The sequence below is a fragment of the Suncus etruscus genome, chromosome 14 (assembly GCF_024139225.1).
Source record: "Suncus etruscus isolate mSunEtr1 chromosome 14, mSunEtr1.pri.cur, whole genome shotgun sequence".
In the NCBI taxonomy this organism is placed as follows: Eukaryota; Metazoa; Chordata; class Mammalia; order Eulipotyphla; family Soricidae; genus Suncus; species Suncus etruscus.
The window spans coordinates 42,056,633-42,082,692 of NC_064861.1; the positions used below are offsets into that span (position 1 = coordinate 42,056,633).

The 26,060-nt window shown below is 39.0% G+C and overlaps 2 protein-coding genes and 1 non-coding gene across 5 annotated transcripts in view; 2 read left to right on the plus strand and 1 right to left on the minus strand.

Annotated features, from left to right (window-relative positions):
• The window catches only part of LONP2 (lon peptidase 2, peroxisomal), a 74,299-nt gene extending 73,723 nt beyond the window's left edge, over positions 1-576 (plus strand). The window contains exon 15 of the mRNA XM_049786063.1: positions 154-576. Within this exon, the coding sequence (XP_049642020.1) occupies positions 154-375 (222 nt within the window). The 3' untranslated portion in view covers positions 376-576. The remainder of the gene's footprint in view (positions 1-153) is intronic.
• Positions 577-8,991: 8,415 nt separating this feature from the next.
• Positions 8,992-9,096, plus strand: LOC126029166 (U6 spliceosomal RNA). The gene has a single exon (XR_007502818.1). It is a non-coding gene; the product is annotated as a U6 spliceosomal RNA (small nuclear RNA).
• A 1,537-nt stretch (positions 9,097-10,633) lies between these two features.
• SIAH1 (siah E3 ubiquitin protein ligase 1) overlaps positions 10,634-26,060 on the minus strand; it is a 38,449-nt gene continuing 23,022 nt past the window's right edge. For all 3 annotated transcript variants that reach the window (XM_049786088.1, XM_049786086.1, XM_049786087.1), the window contains one exon: positions 10,634-11,754. In XM_049786088.1, the coding sequence (XP_049642045.1) occupies positions 10,904-11,752 (849 nt within the window). In that variant the 5' untranslated portion in view covers positions 11,753-11,754 and the 3' untranslated portion in view covers positions 10,634-10,903. The remainder of the gene's footprint in view (positions 11,755-26,060) is intronic.

Here is a 26,060-nt window from a genome sequence, read left to right on the forward strand (position 1 = left end):
TTTTCCTAGCTCATGTTAAAATAAATCAAATGATGACTACAATGTTTTAAAATAGCAGCAGTGCTTTGGCTCACTGCAAGAAAGGGTGGGTCAGGATTTCCTTCACAGCCGAGGGCAATCATAAACATTTTTTTGCATTCTCTCCTTGTTCAGGTGGGTGGAATTAAAGACAAAGTGCTTGCAGCTCACAGAGCAGGACTGAAGCGAATCATCATTCCTCAGAGGAATGGAAAGGACCTTGAAGAAATCCCAGGGAATGTGCGGCAGGATTTAAGTTTTGTCACAGCAAGCTGCCTGGATGAAGTACTTGATGCAGCTTTTGACGGTGGCTTTACTGTCAAGACCAAACCTACTCTGTTAAATAGCAAACTGTAAGCCCAAGTCTCAGCTTTTATAAATATTAAGATATGAAGTGCCAAAAGGTACTGACAATTGATAATCCATTACCAGTAAGGGTAAACAGTGTATCTCTAATTTGTACACATAATCACACTAACGAATCACATTCAAGTGGTGGCTGTTGCTTATTACAGGACTGATTTAATATATTAATAAAAATTACATTTTTGTCTTGTCTCTCGCTGCATCATTACAGTATGTGGAAAGGTAGACTGTTCTCAGCATGGTTCCCAGAATATAAGAATCTATACTGCCTGAGAACATTATGACATATAAGTTCTCAGAGACCAGAGAGATAGTGCATGAAGCCACCCTGGATTCAATATCCAGCACCTCAAATGGCCCAAGTACCCAGGAGTAAGTACCCAGGAGTGAACCCTGTACACTGTTTCCCACAAAAAATAAAGCTCTTAACAAAATTTAATTAGAGGCCGACAGCATGGAGTACTAGCCTAGAACAGACTGGGGTTCAATTTCCTGTGGTGTTCCATATGGTTCCCCAAGCCAGGAGCAATCTGAGCGCATAGCCAGGAGTAACCCCTGAATGTCACCGGATGTGGCCAAAAAAAAAAACACAAAAAATTAAGTTCTTAAAAGAAATTAAGATTTAATAGAACTTTAAACTCTGCACTGGGGATCCAGACTTGTTTTTAAAAGCCTTTTAGGTGACTCGGGAGATTTAGTATTAGATCCTAACTTTTCAAACTGGGCAATGACCATACATGGGGGTCATGTAAAATTTAAATTTTTAAAATAAAATGTTTATTATTTAATCAGTAAATGTCTCATCTGTATATCTATTCTGTATTGTTTTTGTACCCAGTCATAAGTTTCTCAGGTAAAAAGAGATCCCAAGTAGTTTACGAAGACATAATATAACCCTAACACATTAGATTCTGTAACCCCTAAAAACAGGATATGTGGGAGATGGCTCCAAATCTGGAATTTGGCGTCCCAGCATGACATAACTCACCAAGCACCACTGGAAGTTACCCCTCAGCCTCGGGGAACTGGGCAGAGATGAAATTACAGCCAAACGTTACTCTTAAAAACAGGAATATTCTGGGGCTGGAGAGATAGCATGGAAATAAGGCGTTTGCCTTGCATGCAGGTCAATGGTTAGAATCCGACATCCCATATGGTCCCCTGAGCCTGCCAGGAGCGATTTCTGAGCGTAGAGCCAGGAGTAACCCCTGAGCACTGCCGGGTGTGACCCAAAAACCAAAAAAATATATAAAGTAATATTCAGCCGGAGCCTTGCCCACGCTAGCCTAAAACAGACCGTGGTTCATTTCCCTGGTGTCCCATATGGTCCCCCATGCAAGGAGTGATTTCTGAATGCATAACCCTGAGTGTCACCAGGAGTAACCCTTGAGTGTCACCAGATATGGCCCAAAAAACAAACCAAAAATAGGGGTGCATTTTGGACCCAGAGAGATAGCACGAAGGTAGGGCGTTTGCCTTGCATGCAGGACAGTGGTTCGAATACCGGCATCTCATATGGTCCCCCAAGCCTGCCAGGAGTAACCTGAGTGCTGCCAGGTGTGACCCAAAAAAACAAAAAAGTTCCACATCAACCTGACTTGATGAAGGAAATGTGCAGAAACCAGAATCTTTAACTACAGAAACCTGACACCAACAACAGCTAATGTGCGAAAAAGTTTCACTGGGACTACAGAGAATGACTCAGGGGTTGGGCAGCCTGGTATACCTGGAGCCCAGTCGGTCTTATGCCAGAAAACTTCAGGGGTGAGGCCTCCTTGTAATTATTAGGCCAATGCGCTTTTTTATTTTCCCCATATTTTGCTGGGCCTATGCAAACAATGGTGATTGCCACTCTCACACCGTTACTACTGTATTTTTAACACATCCTTTAAGAAACAAAAACAGCTAACTAAATTAAAAAAAAAATAACTGTAGTAAAATACCTGTTTGGAATACAGGCAGGGGATGGGGAGGAGGGAGGGGGACATTGGTGGTGGGAATGTTGAACTGGTGAAGGGTGTTCTGTTAATGACTGAAACCCAACTACAATCATGTTTGTAATCATGATGCTTAAATCATATTAAAAATATTCTAAAATAGTTTGCACATTCTTATCTAGGACCTTCAGCACAGAGCACTCAAAATAGCAGAGCAGCATGTTAGCACCATCCTGACCATCTCAGAAATGCAGCAGCCCAGCTTTTGATCCTGGGAAGGCACACAACGGGCTCCCTAACTCCTGCCACCACCCATTCAGTTCCTTGTTTACCTGTATCATTCCTCAGACAGCATGGGCTTCTGTGCCTCAGTCCAGAATCTGAATAGCTGTAAAGTCAGATTCTACTTCCTAGTTATCTTTTTTTGACTTTAAAATGTAAATACTATAATGTATAGTACTGAAAGTGCTATACGATTAAAGTGCAGCAAAGCAATTTCCAATTAGTCCTGCCAGTAATAAACTTTAGAATATTGTAAAATAGGAAAACAAGTATGTAAAGATACCTCAGAGTCTACTGGGGCCTGCAAATTACCTAATATATGGTATTTAGTCCTGCTGGTCAAAATCTAATTGTATACTGGGAGGATAAGGCCAAACTGAAGTTCTGTGGGGAAAAGAGCATCAGACATCTGACATTTCGTTATCTTCGTTTGGTGTTTTTTTTTTTTTTTTTTTTTTTTTTTTTGGTTGAGTCAACCTGGTTGTGCTTAGGAATCACTCTTGGTGGGCTCAAGGAACCCATACGGGATGCTAGGGATCAATCCCAAGTCAGTTACATGTAAAGCAAGTGCCTTACTCTCTGGCCCCCTCACTATCTTACGCTATTATAATTTTACCATTTCTGTTCTGTCCGTAGAGGATGAAGGAAAAAAAAGTTAACACTGTTTCAACCTTACTTCATATAGTAGTGACAGCAGGGCACTTTTTAAAGTGTTCAACTGTATTCTGCCTACCCTTAGAATGCAGATGTTCTTGTGAACAACAGGGCAACTATAAGCCCTCATTTTAAACATCCTTTTAAGAAACTAAGAAAACATGTCTCCATCAATGTCTGCTGGGTTTTGGTTTAAGCATAAGCTTTTATTCACTTTTTCTTTTATTATGTTAAAACAAAATTTTACTTAGTTGGCAATATTACATTCACAAGATTTGCAACCACCTCCACTGTATCAAATTTCATTATCAACTAAATTCCACCTCTTCACCAGTCACTTCCCATTTTCTTTGTGTTCCCAATAAAAGGGAAGTGGCAAGGATGGGTGTGCTTGTTTTGTTGATCTGAAGGGAGAGCTTTGTTTTTCACCACCTAGTGTGAAATACGAGTTTTCCATACATCTCAGCAGGGCATCTATATTTCTATCATGAAAAGGGCTATGACAGTTTGCTCAGTGCTTTTAGTATCTACTGAGATGATCATAGAGATTGGCCTTTATTGGTATGTTATGTCCTTAAAGAGGGGCATACAATCTAAGAAAAGTGTCAAGGGCCCAGGAGACAATAAAAAGGTCAGAGAAATTTTCCATTGTATACAGCAGACCAGATTCTCAGTACATGTTCTTGCAGGCTCCATCAGAGGCAATCCCAGAGCAGAGCCAGTGGGAACTGCTGGTAAGGCAGCGAGGATAAGGCCCAATCACAAGACAAAAATGTCCTTAAGCAATTTCATATTATGCAAGTTTCAGGATGCAGACTATGCTTACAAGGAACTTGGATAGTAGTGCCAATACATCTTACACAACTTACTAGAACTACCTTCCATTTCTGTAAATGTCTGTAAAAATATGACTTTGTCTCTACAACTCTGCTTTTCCCAAGTATCTTATGTAAATGAAATATTTTGTGTCTGATAGCTTTCACTTAAAACCATCTTGGATTACCAAGTCTGTAGCAGTACTAGTTTCATTCTTAATGACTAAAATATTCTATATGCACCAGGGCTGTAGCTGAGTCTTGCTGTCATTGCAAAAAACAGTGTGTGTTGTGTGTGTTGGACCTTGCATCTGAGTTGAATAGTCCCATACCAACAAACTTAAAACATTACTAGTCTATTGTATATAGATTTCATTTACTACTGTGTTCCATCTTGGTAATTGTGAATAATTCTGTAGTCACCAGGAATATACAACACTAATCCCTACTTTTCAGTTCGTTGTGTATATACACAAGAATTGCCGCATCTTTTGCTGAGTCATGTACTATTTACAAAACCAAATTCTTCCACAGTAGCTGCACTATTTGACAATCCCACTAGTGATATACAGAGATGTTTATTTCCATTTTCTCTGCATCCTTGCCTTTTTGATAGCTAGACCAACGTTGAATATCTCACTATTTTGATCTGTATTAGGTAAGGTCTAAGTATCTTTTTCTAGCATTTTAAAGTATCACCACAACATAGGGTTTTGCCTATTAACTCCAATTCCAATCCATTAAGTCATTGAGTAATGAAGCCTTAAGTTCAATACCCCATATATGCTGTTTATACAAAGGCAGGTACTACAACTCTGCATTAAATATCTTGATAATTAGGAAATTGTTCCATCTTAAGCACTTTAAAAAATTTACTTGTCTGTGCCTTTTCAGTGGCCTCTTCTGTTAGATTTTCACTGTCAAGAAGTCTGAAAGTCAAGAGACATTTGGTATTCTTTGGATTATATGCAAATACAAACAAGATCATGTGATTCTGACAGCATAGAAATGAATGTAGTTAGACCATTTGATAATGGATAGATATTAAACATACTTTAAATTTTTTAAAGAGGGAAGTTTAAAAAAATGTGCCAAGTAATCTATTTCCTTTTGCTTCCCTCGACATCAGCCAAGAATTTAATTAACACAGACCCTTATAAGGAGGGCCACAAAAACTAATTTTAACTTCCATCTGGGTGATAGTGGCTGCACTTACCGTATATACTCGAGTATAAGCAGAGTTTTTCCGCCACAAAATTTGTGCTGAAAACCCCAAAAACGGCTTATACTCAGGTCATAGAGGTTATTTGTGTGCACCAAATCAAATGTACGTAGTCTCCAGTCGTCTTCTGCCATCTGCTGGAGGCGGCGGTGCTTCAGCTCAGTCCACAAGCCCGGGCTGAGCTGGAGGTAGGCGGCTGAACTGAATTTGTATGCCACTGAACTGTTTAACCCACAATATTCTGTCTGCGCTTTGTATGAGACCAACAGCAGTGATGATATCTGCGAACTCAGTGATGACAATATCTATGCTCATGCTCTCACATCAGATACAGCTGAAGCTCTGTTTGGAAATACAGATGAGGACGAATCCAGTTTTGAAGGATTTTAACCTTTGTGATTTAGCTTGATTACCTGTTAAGCTATGGTTTTCTGCACTTTAAAGTTTTAGTTATTGTTGCTAGTTTAGTTTTTCTTTAGCAATAAATATTGAAAAACATTTAACCTACTGATTCCTCAATTATTATAATTGTTTTGGGTATATCTTTTTATTTTTGAAATTTACCAGTGGCTGCTGCATTTTCCACCTCGGCTTATACTCGAGTCACTAAGTTTTCCCCAATTTTAGGGTAAAATTAGGGGGTTAGCTTATACTTGCGTATATACAGTAATCCTAACAAAGTCCAACATTTCACTAATGAACTATTGAGACTAATAAGAACAGAGTAGACATCACTTTCAGGTTTAGAAGGGGAATGTTGAGCTTCAGTTAACAAGGTAATCAAAAAAAAAAGTTCAACAATTTATGAGGTAAAGTGGGTTAATCAGTTTTCTTTGGTGACTTACTCAGTTCTTTTACTCTAGAGCAGTAGGCTAACCCATAAGTGTTTCAATTTTTTAATTCGGGAAACTTAAATTATTCTATTCAGGAACTGGAATGAAATACAACTATCATTAGTAAAATTGTTGCAGGTATTCCTGAAAAAGAACGAGGAGGAGTGGTCTAGCAACTCACAGTTTCCAATTAGAATGGTCACAGCACCAGTTAAGCTTCAAAGTTGTAGGAACACGGGCATACAAAGTTATAACAAAAGTCAAAGTAATGATTATCACGAGGGGCCAGAGAGATAGCACAACGGTAGGGTGTTTGCCTTGCATGCAACTGACCCAGGACGGACCTGGGTTCGATCCTGGGCATCCCATATGGTCCCCCAAGCCAGGAGCAATTTGTGAGGGGCATAGCTAGGAGTAACCCCTGAACATCACCATGTATGCCCCCCCCAAAAAAAAGATAATCACTAAATATGACTGAACTCAACAGAAAAAAATGGATTTAAAAATATAAAGGCAAGGGGCCAGAGATAGCACAGCTGTTCAAATCCCGGCATCCCACATGGTCCCCCAAGCCTGCCAGGAGCAACTTCTGAGCGAAGAACCAAGCGAAACTCTCAGGAGAAACTCCTGAGCGCCTCCGGGTGTGACATACATACATACATACATACATAGATTAGATAGGTAAAATGGATGGATGGATGGATGGATGGATGGATGGATGGATGGATGAAAGAAAAGCAAAAGTATAATTCCCGAAAAACAGGAACATTTAGCTATAGAGCAAGGCTGGATAGAATGGCGGAGAGGACATTTGCCTTGCACGCGACAGACACAGGCTCAAATGGTGCCCCCAACCCTGGCATTCCAAATGGTATCCCAACCCCGGCAGGAGTGACTGCTGAGCGCAGATCCAGGAGTGGCCCAAAAAAAAAAAAGCTATATAACACTGAATTTTAAGAATTACTTAAGAACAACAAATTTCAAATGAGCCAAGTGATTAACTATCAAAAGTAACTTTCCAGGGCCCGAGAGATAACACAGCTGTAGGGCGTTTGCCGTGCATGCAGCTGACCCGGGAGTGACCCAGTTCAATATCCAGCATCCCACATGGGCCCCAGGCCTGCAAGAGGCGATTTCTGAGTGCAGAACCAGGAGTAACCCCTGAGCACTGCTTGGGTGTGACCCAAGAACCAATCAATCAATAGTTTTTTTTTTTTAAAAAGAACTTTCCGGGGCCGGAGAGATAGCACAGCGGTAAGGTGGTTGCCTTACATGCGGAAGGTCACTGGTTCAAATCACGGCATCCCATATGGTCCCTCGAGCCTGCCGGGGGTGATTTCTGAGCGTCGAGCCAGGAATAACCCCTGAGCATTGCTGAGTGTGACCCAAAAACCAAAAAAAAAAAAAAAAAAAAAAAAAAAAAGAACTTTACTATACTGTAATACAAATATGAAGATGACAAAGAATATATTTAAATGCAAAGTTTTTACCTGTCACAATTACCTTGATTTATATAAATTAGCAAAACATGAGGTTACAATGAAGAATTCTTAATACAGTTGCTAAAGCTGTAAAACTTCTCTAGAAAATAGTAATAGTACCAAGACATTAAAAAAATTTCTAGTGTTAATCTTCGAAGATATGCTAAGCCAATGAAAATCACAAGTATACTGGTTTTGGGGCTGAAAACTCTGGGGTCTTCTCAGTGGAGTAGGGGCAGGCAGCCTGCCCCCACCACCCACACTCCAGTCTCTGGCATATAAACAGCCCATCTTCATTATTATTCATGAGAAACTAAGGCAAAGAATCAGCCCAGATGAAGGTGATATGCATAACACCCTTTCAGTAATAATACTGCAAACCACAGTGTCAAAAAAGGGAGAGTGGGAAAGAGAGAGGGAAGAGAGGAGAGAGAGAAGAGAGAAGAGAGGAAGAGGAGAAAGAGAGGGGGGGAGGGAGAGAGAGAGAAGTAACCCCTGAGCACCACTACCAGTGAGGCCCAAACCCCTTCTCCCTCACAAAAAAAGAAAAAAAATTGGGTGGATGAGAAACTGGGAACAATGTGAGGAAAAGATCACATTGGTGGGATCAGTGTTGGAACACTGAATACCTGGAACAATCGCTTTGTTAACCATGGTATTTAGAGAAAATACTAAAAAAGAATATAATCAGAAGATATACATAGAAATGTTTTATAAATAGCCCCTCGAAATACCCTTATCCAAATCAAATACCCAACAAGAAGCTTGCTAAAATTAATCAATCCCCAATATTGTTATCCAAAATGGTCTTCCAAAATTAGTGAAAATTACTGAATACTTGAAATGACTGTGTTATTTATGTGGCACTATGAGGAAGCTACATCATTACATAATTCAGTATTACATGATTTCAAAACAAATGTACAGGATAGGAAAAACAATTTTGTATTTTTGTCATTTTTGAATAGGTAAAATTACAGATCTCCCTAATATGTGCTGTTTCCAACACCAAAGTCTATATTACTGAGTGCATACTAAGCTTATAAATTAAAAACATTTAAAAATATTTAAAAAGTACAAAATGTGGCTGGAAAAATAGGCAAGGTAGTCAGTTGCATTATACGTGGCTACACCTGATTTGATCACTGTTGTAGCAAAAGGTGTTCCCCCAACCCCTGCCAAGAATCACCAGGTGTGGCTCTCAAACCAAAATAAAAATAATATATACAATATGAAACGTTTCTTTGAAAAATATTAGAAGGGAAGAATTATTTTTCCATCTTGCTAATAGCAACAGACCTGGACTCACATTTATGGCTGAGCTTTTTGCCCTTTTTTCACAAAAATGGTTATACAAAACATCAATTTAAAAAATTATGTTATGTGCTCGCTTAGGCTGCACATATACTAAAATTGGAATGATACAGAGATTAGCATGGCCCCCTGCGCAAGGATGACACACAAATTTGTGAAGCGTTCCATATTTTTATAAAGTGCACCTGAAGAAAAAAAAATTATGCTGCTATAATCCTGAAAAGGGTGACAAGTCAGTTCTGATGCTAAAATAAAACAAATACAAATTAATGATAACTGATTCTAATTTTAAGGTTCCCATAAAACCCACACACATCTCTGTTGATTCAAAATTTTGCTGTCTCCAGATAACTAGCAAGAGTTACCTAATGGTGTTAGTTTAAGGACTACTAATAGCAGCAGCTAATATCTGTTGGGTATTTATGAGCAAAGCAATGTTTGAATAACATTCTTGTACCCATTTAACTCTCCAAGGTAGCTAGCTACCATAATTAATCCCACTTTATATATTAGGTAAACTTGATCCCAAGGTCACATAGATGATAAGTGGGTTAGAGCTAACTAAGACTATCACATAGGTTCTTAGAAGTCGGACTAGAGTGCCCACTCATATCCACTGAATTATATATAAATTATAAGCTCTATTTTTAAAGGATAAGTAATTAATCAACATTTGAACTAAGTATTTTCCTAACAAATAAGCAAAATATAGGAAAGAGGAAGCAAGAGAAGAGTCTAAACAAGCCACTGGTCGTTCTTTTTCTGTACTTTAACATACAATTCTGCCACACTACAAAACAAAGTATGTTGCTTTCCACTAAGCGGATTAAACAGAAATAAACTTGTATTTTAATCACACTTTGGACTAAAGCAGACACATAACAGTATTTTTATTTGCCAGATAGTTTTAATGAGTACTATAAAAGACCAAAAACATTTTTTTTGCAAACTGCCTTTTGTAATAAACAAATGACTTGCTTTTAATTACAAATACTGTGTGTAAGATGATGATAACTTATTTTGGGAAACGAATAAATACAACAAATTTCAAACATGTGATTTACCCAAGATATTGGGAGTTGAAACATCTGACTTTATTTTTTAATCCATATGCCCTACCCTTTCAAAGAATATGTTTGAAAGTATTTCTCAACTGAAAAAAAAAAAAGACAATTTTATAGTTGCTTTTAGTGTCTGATAATTCTTCCCATGTTACCTTTCCTTCATGAACATATATCCTCACAAAATAGCTGAATTTAAAATATTTCTAATGAACTGATTAATATGAGGGAAGAAAGTATGTACGGAACGTGTATAAACTTTGCCATAACAATTATGCGTATCAAAATGACACTAACTTTAAAAAGGTACAAAATAAGTGAGGCAATACCTGAATTACAGAAAAGAAAGTCAACTTTAATGAAAAACTAGAATAAAAATTAGCAAAAATACACACACCAAAAAAAATAAAGAAAAGAAAAATACACACAGCAGCACTATGTATTGACTCTCAAAGGAGAAAAGCAATGGTCCAAGACCACTCAACATGGCTTGTCAGTTAAAGTGTTCCCACACGCACACACATCTACACCTGCATACACATACACGCACCCGCGCAAACACATACACACGCGCGCACACACACACCAAAACAAAACAAAAACCCAGTATTTAACATTACACTCAATCTACAACGAACACAAATTCAGAATTATTTTACAATGCTTCCTCTTTCTTAATACAAAAGATGCCCATCGTGGGTGTATATATATATATATTTTTCAGTGGTTTACTGTTGACTTATTTTTAAATATATTAGTGTTACTACATGCAACTGTTTCCTGTATTTAACAGCCTTTTCTTTTATTTGCCTTCGGGTAACTTTTACCTACCAAAATTCAGGTTGGCAGGTAAATGGGTGCCTCTGTAAAATTGAATGCATCAAGTTTTAAACATGGCCAGAAAATGTTTGATTGCCATTTCAACACATGGAAATAGTTACATTGATGCCTAAATTGCCATTTTCTGCGAAAAGCTGTGCAATGCTGGTATCAAAGACTAGGCAGTCACTATTCATAATGGCTGTTGCAATTCCCTCATGAATAGATCGAGGAGTCGCTTCCCAAGTCAATCGCCGCCTATGACCATTTAGCTCAAGTCGATAAGCAAAATTTTCCGCTTGTTTGCGTGTTCCTATCAGCTGTACAATCGCAAAGAACTGCTGGTGACCATCATATTTTTCCTGTTTCTCCAAAACTAACATGAAGTGAAAGCCAAAACAGGACTGCATCATCACCCAGTCAACAGCACCAGGAAGATTAATGTCTGTAGCAAGAAAAACTATATCCTCTCCCTGAAGGGTTGTAATGGACTTATGCTGATGCATCAGATGGGGCATTACAGCATCCAAAGAGCCTTGCCATTTACAGGAAGCACCAGGGCACGGACAGGAATAAGGCCTAAACTCACAGAGCTCTTCATGGTCTGCTTTTTCTGTGTGTGGCAGAGTTATTTCACATCCAGAAGAGGCATATTTACAAGGGAAAAGTACTGAATTGGCCACTTTCTCCATAGCCAAGTTGCGAATGGATCCCAACGGGCCCCGGCAAGTTGGACAACATGTGAGCTTTGGGCGACAGTTGCTACAAACAAGATGGCCACTCTGACACTGAAGAATGGGTGGTAACACATAGTCAAAGCAGACTGGACACTCAAAAAGACTCGCCAAGTCATTGTTGGATGCAGTTGTGCCAGTCAGAGCAGGCACCCTCTGGGATGGTGTACACTTCGAAGTTCCAGTAGGTAATGCTGTGGCAGTTTGACGGCTCATTTCTGTAATAAAACATAAACAAACAAAAGTGAGAGGCAGCAAGAGAAAAGTAATTATAATTTGTTTTGTAATATTTGTATGCCAGTAATAAGGTTTCATATGAAATTTTACCTTGTAGAAAATAATGAAATAGGACAGACTATTGAAAATATCCGTTATCAATATTAAGAAAGGTACAATAGATGGAATCTCTTTTCAAAATGTTTCAGAACACATTTACATTTCCCTTTTATTTATAATACTAGAAATTATACTTAGGTTGGCTAAATGCAGTAAACACTGAAACAAAAACTGCACCAAAAGCAACAAATACTATAGTAACAGCTTAAATTAAAATAGATTTGATCTATTTTTTTCCATTTGAGATGATAGTTATAGGTGCTCCAAGGGTAACCATAGCATTGACTTTGATCAGATATTGATGGTTGGGGAAGAGGGAGACATATAGAGGGGATTTCGGAAGGGGAAGAAATCTAATGCCATTCATCAAATAAGTATACCCCCAGAATTTTAGCATCAATTATGTAACTCTTGTTCCTTACTAAAAATTCACCACCACAACCCTCAAAAGAGAAGATAAGGCAAATTGAAAAGCACCTCAAATGTGAATTTTCAGTCTCATATTTTTTAAAAGTCATTCTTTTCGGGCCAAAGAGATAGCACAGCAGTGGGGCATTTTCCTTGCAAGCAGCCAGCCCAGGACCAATGGTGATTGGAATCCCAGCATCCCATATGGTCCCCAGTGCCTGCCGGGACCGATTTCTGAGCAGAGAGCCAGGAGTAACCCCTGAGCGCTGCCAGGTGTGGCCCAAAAACAAAAACAAAAGTCTTTCTACTTCCATTCCACAACATACGTCAAATATAAAGGGAAGAGAATCAGGATAAAGTAAATAAAGAACAAAGAGGAGACACCACAAAGACACATAAAACACTGGAGATTAGAGATTAAAAAATTCCCCTTGCACATTGGGTCTACCAACATTTATACTAAAAAACTTATCAGCATAGTAATAAACATAATTTAAGAGACATCTGCAAGAAATAGACAATGTAAATAACTTGTCATTGAATCAAAGATAAAATAGAAATCTTTCCCAGGTCCGCTGTCTGCTACATTATCTAATGGTGATAAATTATCTGATAATGTCCTAAGAATATACTCCCAATACTGCATAAACACAAAAGTCCTACTCTAAAATGTAGAACTTAAAATTTCTATACTAAAATGTACATCAAAATTATTTTTTCTCAATTATAATCATTGTCACACAAAATTTAACTTTTTTAGCAATGTTATTTACCAATGTGACTTTGGTTCTAATTACTCTAGATATTATAAATTTTAGATAACTTAGTAAAAGTCTACCCAATGTGATTTATCACAAGAATATTATTAGGGCAATACGAATCAATTATTATCTTTAATTTCCTAAATCACCCAATAAAGGACTATAAAGAAACTGCAGTAAATCAATCCCCCCAAAAAGAAACTATATTTTATAATAATCCCTACATTTTAGGATGTGGGGGGCAGCTTAGTCTTGTCTGTTACACTGCTCACTTAAATGGCCAATAAAGTACAAAGTGGTTCCTTGGGCAAAACAGTCTAAATCACAATGCCTTTGCAATCTATAAATCCAGAGCAAGATATATAGTACATTGCCTTGCAATGCAGCTGACCCTAGTTTGATCCCTTGGCATTATATGGACCCAGGGCTCCCTCTTGAGATCATCTTATAAGTACTGTTGAGTGTGGACTCTAACCATGAACTAATGCATGCATGCTCCAGGATAGTTTTCCCTAAGCAGAAGTCTAAAGTTATCTGGCTTACAACCTAACACTTCAGGGGCCGGTGAGGTGGTACTAGAGGTAAGGTGTCTGCTTTGCAAGCGCTAGCCAAGGAAGGACCCGCAGTTCGATCCCCCAGTGTCCTATATGGTCCCCACAATGGTCCCCCCCAAGCCTGGGGCAATTTCTGAGCGCTTAGTCAGGAGTAATCCCTGAGCATCAAACGGGTGTGGCCCAAAAAAAAAAAAAAAAAAAAGAAAGAAAGAAAGAAAAACCAACCTAACACTTCAGCTCTTAAATATGTCTTCCCCAGATTCAAAGGCTTGGCTCCAGCCGGCTCCATGCTGGCCACACCTAGGGCTGTGACTATCCCAGCCCTGCCTGGACTGGTGACTGAGATACACCCACCCCATCATCATCATCACCACCACTAATCCCAGCAGCAAAACCAGTCAACATTCTCCTTCAAAAGCCTCGGTTTTTCTACCAACTTAAATTCTTGTTGCCACCATAACAGATTTCTAGAAAAATGAATACTGGCAATTTTGTATTACTTTGTTACAGTATAAAGGAAATGTTCTCTCCTACATTACACTTCTACCCCTCACCCTCACACTTGATTTACAGGGTTCTAATACTCCAATCATTCAATAAGTTATCTAGAGGGTTACCTATATCCTCAATTCTAACTCCTTCATCCCTACCCTGATCACACCAACCTTAAATCCTCCCCCAACTTTCCCTCTGAAATGACTATGGGGAGAGTAAACACACATCACTAAATTAAACTCCTGCTAAATGAAATTACATTCTCTTCCTGCTGGGGAAAGCCATCTTAAACGGCCTCATTAAACAGACTAGCTTGTTTTATTTTTAAACAAGCAATACCCTTGTCCCAATAAAGTCCTATGACTCAGAATCAGATTTTGCATTTGACAGCTACAGTGCTTAGAAGTTTAACCTGTCATTACATCATGCAGAACAGCCTTTAAAGGCGATCAAGAGCTGAGAATGGGGAATAGACCCTGTGCAGCAATTCGTAAATTACCTACTTTTAGTGGAGAATTTTAACTTTAACCATTTCTCCACTCAATTATGATATGTCCAATAACCGCAATCTCAGATTAATATTAGGTTACACAAAATATCAGAAATAAAAATATAACATAACATACACTCTACGTATGATAGTTGTGGGGTTTTTTGTTTGTTTGTTTTCTTGGGTCACACCCTGCGGTGCTCAGGAGTTACTCCAGCTCTGTGTTCAGTAATCACTCCTGGCAGGTTCAGGGGACCATATGGGACTCCGGGATTCGAACCACTGTATGTCCAGGATAGGCTGCGTGCAAGGCAAACGCCCACCACTGTGCTATCACTCCAGCCCCTGTGGTTTTATTCTAAAGAGGTCTCAGGGTTCTAAAACAAATCAGTAAATTGGGATGGAACCTAAGAAGAAAAATTTTTTCAACAAATTCCCAAAGGATAACTATGTGGTACAATCTACATATCATTTACTTAATAGTAAACCTCTCAAAGAGAAGAAAAATGTCTGCCACAGAGTCAGATAGGGGAGAGGGCTGGGGGTAGGAAAGGAAGAAAACTGGGGATATTGGTGGCAGAAAATGTGCACTGAATGACAATTCAATCACGAGCAATTTTGGGAGGGAACACCTGTATTGTAAACAACCTTAAAAATCATGGTGTTTAAAGTGATTTTTAAAAATATAAACACATACACAAACTCCATTGTATAAATGAAAGTCAGGACAACAAAGGTCATCTAAATGACTTTGTATTTAAATTTAGTCTTCCTAGTTTACTCACTTATAAAACTGGAACTTTTTCCATCTTCACATGACTTGCTAGTTCAGTCTTTCCTAAAATTAACAATCCTGCCCCACCTCCACTTTGTACCCAATGAACACTGGAGTGAATGAAGGAGGGTGAAGGTATGAGGGTATTAGCCTCCGATGTAAGCAGGGAGAAATCTATTTATTCTCTAAAAAAGGCAATTTCAGGGGTAGGGGAAAGGGGTTGTGTGTACTTATAGCATAATGATATATATTCCAAAATATTTCGTTGCGTGTCTATGTATTACATTGTGTGGGTGGTACATATTCTAAAATGTCTTTACCTAAGATAAAAATGTGGTTGTTTTTTTGTTGTTGTTTGTTTTTTGGTTTGGGGGCCACAACAGGGGACACTTAGGGGTTACTCCTGGCTATGTGCTCAGAAATCGCTCCTGGTTTGGGGAACCATATGAGACGCTGGGGATCAAACCCAGGTCCATCCTGGGTCAACCGCTTACAAGGCAAGCGCCCTACCACTATGCTATCACTCCGCCCCCACAAAAAATTTGTTATTTTTATAACATAAATTTGAGCTTGGAGAAATAGCAATACTTTAGAATGCCTGCCTTGCAAATGGTCCCTATTGGTACAAATAGATTGGCATATATCTAACAAAACCGATCATAGCAGTTCTGTTGTTCATGATCACTAGTACCACAAGCAATTTCAAGCCACACTATAGCCAGTTGTATAAATATAACTAAAATGTAAATCTTAAGCTAAAATGTAACCCCTGCAAGCAGTACAGTTTAAAAAAGATGTTAAAAACACCACAGCCAGGAAGTACACCACCTGGCAAGCACTATAACCAAAACATGCTTGCCCAAAAAATATGACCCAGGCAGCAAACCTGAAGAAGCACAAGTTGGTGAGTACCAAAGCAGAGTATGACTGAGTACTACAACCAAACATGTGACCATCAATGAGCACTACAGCTAAATATGAATCACCAAAGCCAAGAATCCAGGCAACCCCGACAACAAAGGCAACAAGGGGACAAAATGAGACCAAATGGGATGAAATTGAGGAAGAGTAGAGAAGAGAGGAGGAGGGGAGTGGAGAGGGGGGGAGGAGAGAATTGTAGCCAGACACAGACAAGGGATCAAAATTACTATAAAGCAAGTTTAATAAACAGGAGCCGAGAGATAGTACAACCAATATAACCAATAGGGTGCTTGCATTGCACATGGCCAACTCAGGTTTGATCCCTGACACACCACTGTGATCAGTACCCAGAGCCCACCATAAGTGATTCATGAGTGCAAAGCTAGGAGTTAGCTCTATGCACCACTAGATGTGGCAAAAAAAAAAAAAAAAAAAAAGCCCAAAAATATCAACAGTTTAGAACACCAAAGGCCAAGAAACAATCATTATATATTAATAGTGCTATTAAAGTTAGCATATTTTAGTTTCCAAAACTGAGACCAATTAGGGGAATTTTTCAACTATATTATTTTTCCTAAAAATAATTCTAAAAGTGTTTTGTTTCGTTTTGGGGTCACAAACAGTGCTCAGGTCTTACTCCTTGCAGGCTCGGGAACTATAGGGGGTAGCAGTGACTGAATCAGGTCAGCTGGACTATCACTCTGGCTCATATTCTGAAATTTTATTTTTGTTTGCTTTGGGGCCACACCTGGCGGTGCTCAGGGGACCATACAGGATGCCTGGAATTGAACCCGGGTCCATCCTGGGTTGGCCTCATGCAAGTCAAATATCCTAACTGCTGTGCTATCATAATTACAAAAGTTGTGTTTATATTAAGATTGCTGATCTGAAATGGGGACATTATTAAAATTAATAAAAAGGGGAAATAGAACAAAGAAAACACAGTAAATAGGAAGATGTAAATACCAATTCAATTTAAGGCTTCCTCCTCTGGTAAAAACGAAAAACAGGGGCCAAAGAGATAGCAAGGAGGTAAGGCGTTTGCCTTGCATGCAGAAGGTCAGTGATTCGAATTCCGGCATCCCATATGGTCCCCTCAGCCTGCCAGGAGCGATTTCTGAGTGTAGAGCCAGGAGCGACCCCCTGAGCACTGCCGGGTGTGACCCAAAAAGAAAAAAAAAAGAAAATAAAACCAATATACTTACCAGAACCTAGTATATATTATTATAGATACCAATATAATAATAAAACAAAAGAGGTATAAGTTTTTGTTTTTTTGTTTTTGTTTTTTGGGTCACACCCAGCAGCGCTCAGGGGTTCCTCTTGGCTCTAAGCTCAGGAATCGCCCCTGGCAGGCATGGGGGACCATAAGGGATGCCAGGATTCGAAACACTGTTCTTCTGGACGCAAGGCAAAAACCTTACTTCCATGCTATTTCTCCGGCCCCAAGAGGTATGTTTTTAAAGGTACATACAGACATTATGAGATTAAGAAAGTAGGGCTAATCTAGTGCTTCTCAATTATTTTCTGTCATGCCCCCCTAGGAAGAAGAAACCATTTTTCCCACTCTCTGAGTGACTATAAATAATTTTTATTAAAAAAAAAATTTAGGGCCCGGAATGATAGCACAGCGGCGTTTGCCTTGCAAGCAGCTGATCCAGGACCAAAGGTGGTTGGTTCGAATCCCGGTGTCCCATATGGTCCACTGAGCCTGCCAGGAGCTATTTCTGAGCAGACAGCCAGGAGTAACCCCTGAGCACCACCAGGTGTGACCCAAAAAACAAAAAACAAAAAAAAAAAAAAATTTACCTGCAAAATAAAAATATATAAAATAATTTGATCTGATTTTTTTAATCAGAAGTGATGTCTGGATTAATGGCTACAATGAGCAACGTTTTGCAATGCATAGCTTTTCAAAGCGGGGTTTGAGGCAGGACACAGCAACTCTCAGCTCCAGAGACATACAGAGACATAAACACGGTGCTTAGCTTATTAAGACAGTGTTTGCCGAGGTCAAACGTGCCCCTTTAAGAAGCCTCGCCCTGAGGGGGCACACCCCATTATTTGAGAAGCACAGGGCTAATCCAAGTTGGTCACAATCAAAGTATATTGTGGCCCTCCCTAGGCTCAAACTTAAAGGTGTTCCTCAGGGGTTGCTTTTGGTTGCTCCCTGGAATGAAGTAGGGAGATTCCAGAGAATCTCCTAAATATTTGCTCAGCTGATTGACATAATTTTAGGTTTAGGGTCAAACACCATTGTGCTCAGAACTTATTTCTGACTCTATGCTCAAGGATCACTCCTGGAAGTGGTCAGGGAACAATACATAGTGCCAAACTGAAACAACTCTAGGTCAGCAGTGAACAAAGCCAAGTTCTGTACCAACTAAACTAATTCTCCAGTCCCAGAAGATTTTTAGATGTATAACAATAATGAACCCTTAATAGTACTTAATTTTTAAAAAAGGGGGAGGGTTCAAGCAATAGTACAGTAGTTTAGGGCATTTATCATGCACATGACCATCCTGTGTTAAATTCCCATCAGCCAAGTTTGCCAGAAGTAATCCCAGAGCACAAAGCCAATGGTAAGCCCTCAGCACTGCCAGTTGTGGCCCAAAAATCTAAAGGTACGCCCCCAAGAAAAGAAAAGGCTAAACCAACTGTTGTAGCAAAGAAAAGTAGTGATCTTAGAGAAGATGTGGATAAGTAATAAGGCCTGTGTATAAGTAGTAATACATATATAAGTAATAGTAATTCACCTAGGCTTGATGTTCCCCATACAATACCCACCCAAAGAAAGATGACCTATTTCACAAAAGAATTAGCTCACAATTCCATGTAAGTAGATTTAAGATGATTAAACAATAACCGTTACAAACTGTAATGTAATAATTAAGCCTTAGGAGGGTCAGAGTGATAACACAGCAGGAAGAGCATGTTTGCCTTGCATGTGGTCAACCCGGGTTCGAGCCTGCCAGGAGTAATTCCTAAGCACAGGGCCAGAAATAACCCTCAGTATTGTTGGGTGTGGCCCAAAAACAAACATACGAAAGTCCTCATATAGAGGGGGAGGAGGCCAGAAAATTAGTACAAGGTTTAAGGCACATTCCAGATACAGTTACAGCCAGTTCAATTTCCAACACTGCATATGGTCCCAAGAGCACAGGCAGAGTAAATCCTAAGGATGTGGCCCAAAATTTCAAAAAAAAGTCGTAGTAGTAAAAGGAAAGAGCAAGACTGGGGAAAGAAAGTCAGCAAGTTTTAAGCCTCGGGAGCTTTTCTTTAGATCCTTTTCTTATTTTTTTTAAATGATAATAATCACTATATAGTGAGTACAGAGTTCATTTAAAAAAATGATAATCCCAAGAAATAAAACAATGTACTCGAAACCCAACTACAATCATGTTTGTAATCATGGTGCTTACATAAAGATATATATAAAAATGTTCTCTTAAAAAAACAAAACAAAGAAAAACAACAATGTACTCAAGTTCACGCTAAGGTGAAAATCTAAATCAAATCTAAAGAACTGCAATAAGGCAGATCAGAGAAAAAGTCTTCCTCTTTTTAGATAAGGGAATGAGAGAGCTTTGAAGTGATGTCACCTCACTAAACATCCAATCAAGGAAGAGTATGACAAAATATGAGTGTTTCATGAGTTGGTTAGATGCAGATAGGCTCCTAAGAACATGATGACTATCCTGTAAAGGCATCCTTTGTATCACCCCAAATTCATACTACCTTTCTTAAAATATCTTTTCATTAACCTAATGTGTTCCGAACTTTATGATTAGTTTTCTAAAACTAGAACAGCCCTGTACCTTTTATTTCAATGATAGTAATAAAATAGTAACTAACCATGTCTTTTGTCACTGAAACTAACTACTAGATAGCACAGTTCTATATTCTATTTTACTTGCAATTACTCAGCATTAAATTAATAACAGAAGTGCAGCTTTTTATTAACATGGAAGAATAAAAATAACATCTCCCCCAAACTCAGTATATCCATCAATATGCTAATAGTAAAAAACTTTTCCTTTCTTTTTGTTTTTTTTTGTTTGTTTGTTTGTTTTTGGGCCACACCCGGCGATGCTCAGGGGTTACTCCTGGCTGTCTGCTCAGAAATAGCTCCTGGCAGGCAGGGACCATATGGGACACCGGGATTCGAACCAACCACCTTAGGTCCTGGATCGGCTGCTTGCAAGGCAAACGCCACTGTGCTATCTCTCCGGGCCCTCTTTTTTTTTTTTTGTATTGTGACTGAAGTTCATTACACAGAATTATTTACAGTACATAGTGACAATGAATGAAGGGCTTTCCCACCACCAATGTTGTCCTCCCTCCACTCCTGTTCCCAGCTTGTCTCTCACATATCCCTCCTTTACCCCCCAGAATCCTAGTGTAACTGGTCTCCACCTTACAGCTTGTTATAGGTTGAATATCTATTCTGTTTGGTGTTCCAGTCTGGTTATTTTTTATTTACACTATGTGTTCATATGACTGGTCCTGGTATCATTCTTTTCCCCCCCTCAATTTATGAGGCTGAATGATTCAAGTTATGCTATTCTGCTGGAGATAAAAAGGTTAAGGAAAAGAGAAGAAAAAAGTATCAACTACTAAAATAGAAAGAAAAAAATCACTGAATAATATCCACAAAAGTGAAAAAGAAAGAAAAAAGTGGAAGAAAAAAAGAGAAGTGAGATAATATCAAAAAACAAACAAAACAATAAATCAAAACAAAACCAGAAAAAGTGGTACAGTGGCAGGGCTTGGTGTTACCCCACCATTTTTTTTTTGTATAGGCACAGTAGTATTAGGGAAGGAAGGAAATTCACGTGGCCTAAGAGATTCAGGGTTTCTCCACTCTTGAAGCATATTGTCGTGGGAACAACCACTTTTATCTCAATTTCATCTATATATTCTAGTTTTATACATATACATATTTTCTCTACCCTCACCAGTTTTGGTGCTGCTTTCTACAAAATCTAAGAAAACGTCTTGCCTGGGACCAAAGCTCAGACCACACCACAGATACTGTGTGTGTAGCCTGTCATCCTTACCCGGAATAACACCAGCAATACAAAAGGACACCATATGTTTTTGTATAGGCACAGTAAATAAGGGGAAATCATGAAGTAAGACACAAGATCTTATCTTCTAAAAATAAGAACTCACATTTTTTTATACAAGGGTACCTCCCATCCTGGACATATGTCATGTGGATACAACTCAAGTCTCCACGAGATTGGACAGTGTTAGTTCATTCTCAAATCCCAGATCCCAGACGTAGAACTGCAAAAACACCAGGAACTAAGCTCCGTTGGGAGATATACTTGTGCCAGTGTTAATATGACACCAGGACAGCGAGGAAATGACAACTTGACCTAAGACCAGGAGGTCCTATCACATCACCTAACACTAAGTGGAAATCAGAAGATGTATCGTCCTTTGAACTATGAAAAATAAGAGCACTAACTACAGAAAACTGACTTTGACAACCGTGACTGGGCAGAACGTACCTTGAGACCATTAAAGAAAACCCTACCCTAGGCTATAGTCCAGGTCTCCTACAAAAATCAAGATTTCTTAGTGCAGAGGCCCAATTCTGACAACAGAGACTGAGCAGAACCTTTGGAACCATAATTTCCTAGACTTTGGTTTAGGGAACAAGCAAAAACATGGAGCACATGATACAAAAAAACGGAACACACCAACAGTGTTGGAACAGTACCTTTAGAACCTTAAAAACTCTATCCTAGGCCTTATCCTAGGACCTGCACAAATACCAAGATTGCTTGCTACAGTGGCATTTTCTCATCCACAACCGAGAGGAAAGGTTCCTCTCACACACACACACACACACACACACACACACACACACACACACAAAAAAAACTTTCCCTTTCTAACAGGTGTGAACATATTTCCCCCTTTAGAATTTGTATTTAATGGTAAGAATACTAACAACCAAGTTCCATTTGGTCATTAATCGAATTGGTCGTTAAGTGAGGAACTGCATGTACTGTATACAGTAGTACAGTATATAAATAGTACTTGACAATACAGTATTCTGAATAAGTAACGAGAAAGATCAAACTGAAATCTCCCACTTGTTTTAATTCGCATAGTTGTGTAATTTACACACTGTACTGCAATGTATTACAGAACATAAAGTTAGTAAAGTAGGTATATTAAAGCACCAAAAACCATAGTACTGTACTGTAGAGTGTACAAGATGGAAAAAGGATATTTACAATAAAATAAAATGAAGAGATGGTCTTAAGTGCGAGCGGTCGCTAAACAGGTAGGTTTACTTTGTTTTGGTATGTCCTTAATATCTCAAGAAAAGTAAAAAATAATGTAGAATGGAGAGAAGATACAAGGGTTAAAGCATTTACCTTGCAATTGGCCAACTCCAGCTGAATCCTTTTCACCACATTTGGTCCCCTAAACACCACCAGCACGATCCCTGGCAGTCTCAAATAAGTCCTTTAACACCATCTTGTGTGACCCAAGTCTACCCTAAAGGGATAGTTCAGAGGGTAAGATGCTTGCTTTACACATAGCCAACTCATATTCAACACTGGCAAACTAAATGATCCCCTGAATCCTGCCAAGAATGATCTCTTAACAGAGCCAGGAGAAAAGTCCTGAGCACCGTCACGTATTTGGGGGGGGGGGGGGGGGTGAGGAACACTCAGAAAGAGCTATTACATGTCTCACAAGTCTAAAACCCATAAGGTATATAAATCAACATGTAGGTAAAACACTCCATGACATTGAGACAAAAGACATCTTCAAAGAGGAAACAGACTCTTCAAGCCAAGTGGAAGCAGAGATAAACAGATGGGACTATATTGAGCTGAGAAGCTTCTGCAGTTCAAAGGAAACAGTGTCTAGGATACAAAAGCCACAGAATAGGAGTCACTATTCACCCAATACCTACGAGGTAAGGGGTTAATATCAAAAATATACAAGGTACTGACAGAACTTAAAGAAAAAATACATCTAATACCATCAAAAAATGAAAAGAAATGAATACACTTCCTCAAAGAAGAAATACAAATGGCCAAAAGACACATGAAGAAATGCTCCACATCACTAATCATCAGGGAGAAGCAAGTCAAAACAACTATGAGGTACTATCTCATACCACAGAGACTGGCACACATCACAAAGAATAAGAACAATCGGTACTGGTGGGGATATATGGAGAGAATCTCATTCACTGCTGGTGGGAATGCCATCTAGTCCAGCCTTTAAGGAAAACTACATGGAGATTCCTCAAAAAAACTGGAAATTGAGGAGGGTGAAAAAAAAAAAAAAAAAAAAAAAGCTGGAAATTGAGCTCCCATATGATCCAGCTATACTACTCCTTGGGATATACCCTAGGAACACAAAAATGCAATAAAAAAATCCCTTCCTCACACCTATATTCATTGCAGCACTATTTACAATAGCCAGACTCTAGAAACAACCAAGATGCCCTTTAACCAGATGAATGGCTAAAGAAACTGTAGTACATAGACACAATGGAATATTATGCAGTCGTCAGGAGATATGAAGTCATGAAATTTTCCCATACACGGATGTACATGGAATCTATTATGCTGAGTGAAATAAATCAGAGGGAGGGAGACACACACAGAATAATCTATGGGGGTTTTTTTGTTTGTTTTGTTTTGTTTTGTTTTTCGGGCCACACCCATTTGATGCACAGTGGTTACTCCTGACTAAGTGCTCAGAAATTGCCCCTGGCTTGGGGGGACCATATGGGACGCCAGGGGATCAAACCTCAGGGGATCGAACCTCGGTGCTTCCTTGGCTAGCACTTGCAAGGCAGACACCTTACCTCTAGCGCCACCTCACCGGCCCCTCATCATTTTAAGAAAAATAAAAGACAGAACCCGGAGAGATAGCACAGCGGTGTTTGCCTTGCAAGCAGCCGATCCAGGACCTAAGGTGGTTGGTTCGAAACCTGATGTCCCATATGGTCCCCCATGCCTGCCAGGAGCTATTTATGAGCAGACAGCCAGGAGTAACCCCTGAGCACCGCAGGGTGTGGCCCAAAAAAAAACAAAAAACAAACAAACAAAAAAAAGACATCATTGTAATAATGTCCAGAGACAGATGAGGGCTGGAAGGACTGGCTCATGATATGAAGCTCACCACCAAAGACTGGTGAGTACAGTTAGAGAAATAACTACACTGACAACTATGATGACAATGTCAATGAGTAAGAGAAGTAGAATGCCTGTCTCAAATAATGCAGGCAGGGGCAGGGAGATTGGGGCAATAGTAATGGGAACATTGCACTGGTAAAGAAGGGTGTTTTTATATGACTGAAACCCATCTACAATCATGTCTGTAATCAAAGTACTTAATTATTTAAAAAAAAGAAAAAGAAAATGTCCTAGAAAGCTCAGCAGATTTAGGTAAAGAAATAAAAAATTTTCAATTAATTTCTAAATAAAAAAACCTCCAGAAAGAAAGATATTACAAGTCTAAAGCTCTTGCCAAAATTACACAAGCCTATCATTTTGGTCATGTCATTTTACCAGCAGAACATAAATTCTACTGCCATCGGACATTTAATGATATAGGTAAAAATTCTAATGCTATTTACTCTTAATTCCTTTGCAAGTAGCCTTTTCCACCCTTCCACCTTAACAGAGAGACTATCAATACAAGCTGAGTCCAGAGATTTGTTTGTGATATTTGTGGCATTTACAATATTCTAATTATTCTATGCAATTTTACCACATATTTTTATATATTAGCTTTTTTGGATTTTACTGTTATCATCCCTCCTCATAATTCCCAATCTGTTTTACACTGCATCCTAAGAGAATGAATCAAATTCTAATTCATGACTTTGATTTGTGAAGATGTATTGATATGCTAAAGCATTTTAAATAATCTCCAACAAAAGATTATTATTCCTTATCTTTCCCCTGAAGTCAGAATGCCATATAAATCTAGAAGGCATTACACTCATATTTCTTTATCCCATGTTTAAGTATAATTGAAAAATAAGCTCATACCCAGAATGGAAGTAAAGGAAGAAAAGATAAACTACAGAGCCAAAGTTTAAGAATCAAAATTAGAGCCAGAAGCATGCCAGCCATATACTCTATCTTTTAAGCTACCTCCCTAAGCCTTTGAGTTTTTTGGGTTTCTTTTTATTTTGCTTTTTGGGCCACACCCTGTGATGCTCAGGGGTTACTCCTGGCTATGCGCTCAGAAATTGCTCCTGGCTCAGGGGACCATATGGAACACTGGAGGATCGAACCAAGGTCCATCCTGGATAGGCTGCATGCAAGGCAAACACATCTTACCGCTGTGCTATTGCTCCAGCCCCATAAGCCTTTGAGTTTAATTTTCACATATATTCATTCTTAGCTATTGATTTTGCTCTTGCTGTTGTAACAGTTTTAATGAGTTCAAGCAAGCTTAATACTGTGGCAAAGTAGCCTTTCCTCCATGCTTAGTATTACTAATGTCAGCTGCTTCAAGCAGTGTTTCATTTGTTGAGGCCAACCACAGTAATGCTAGGGCTTATTCCTGGCCCTGTGCTCAGGGATCATGTATAATAGCACCAGAAAGTCTGCAGTGAAACAGAATAGTACCTGGATTAGCCCTACCCACTGTACTGTTGTTTCTCGATCCCCTCAAACATTTGAGTACTACTGGGTATACAGCCCTGCAGGCCCCCCAAGTACCAGACTGGTGATGGTCCCCAATACCCCAAGGACCAAGTGGCAACTCATCCTCAGGCCCTGTT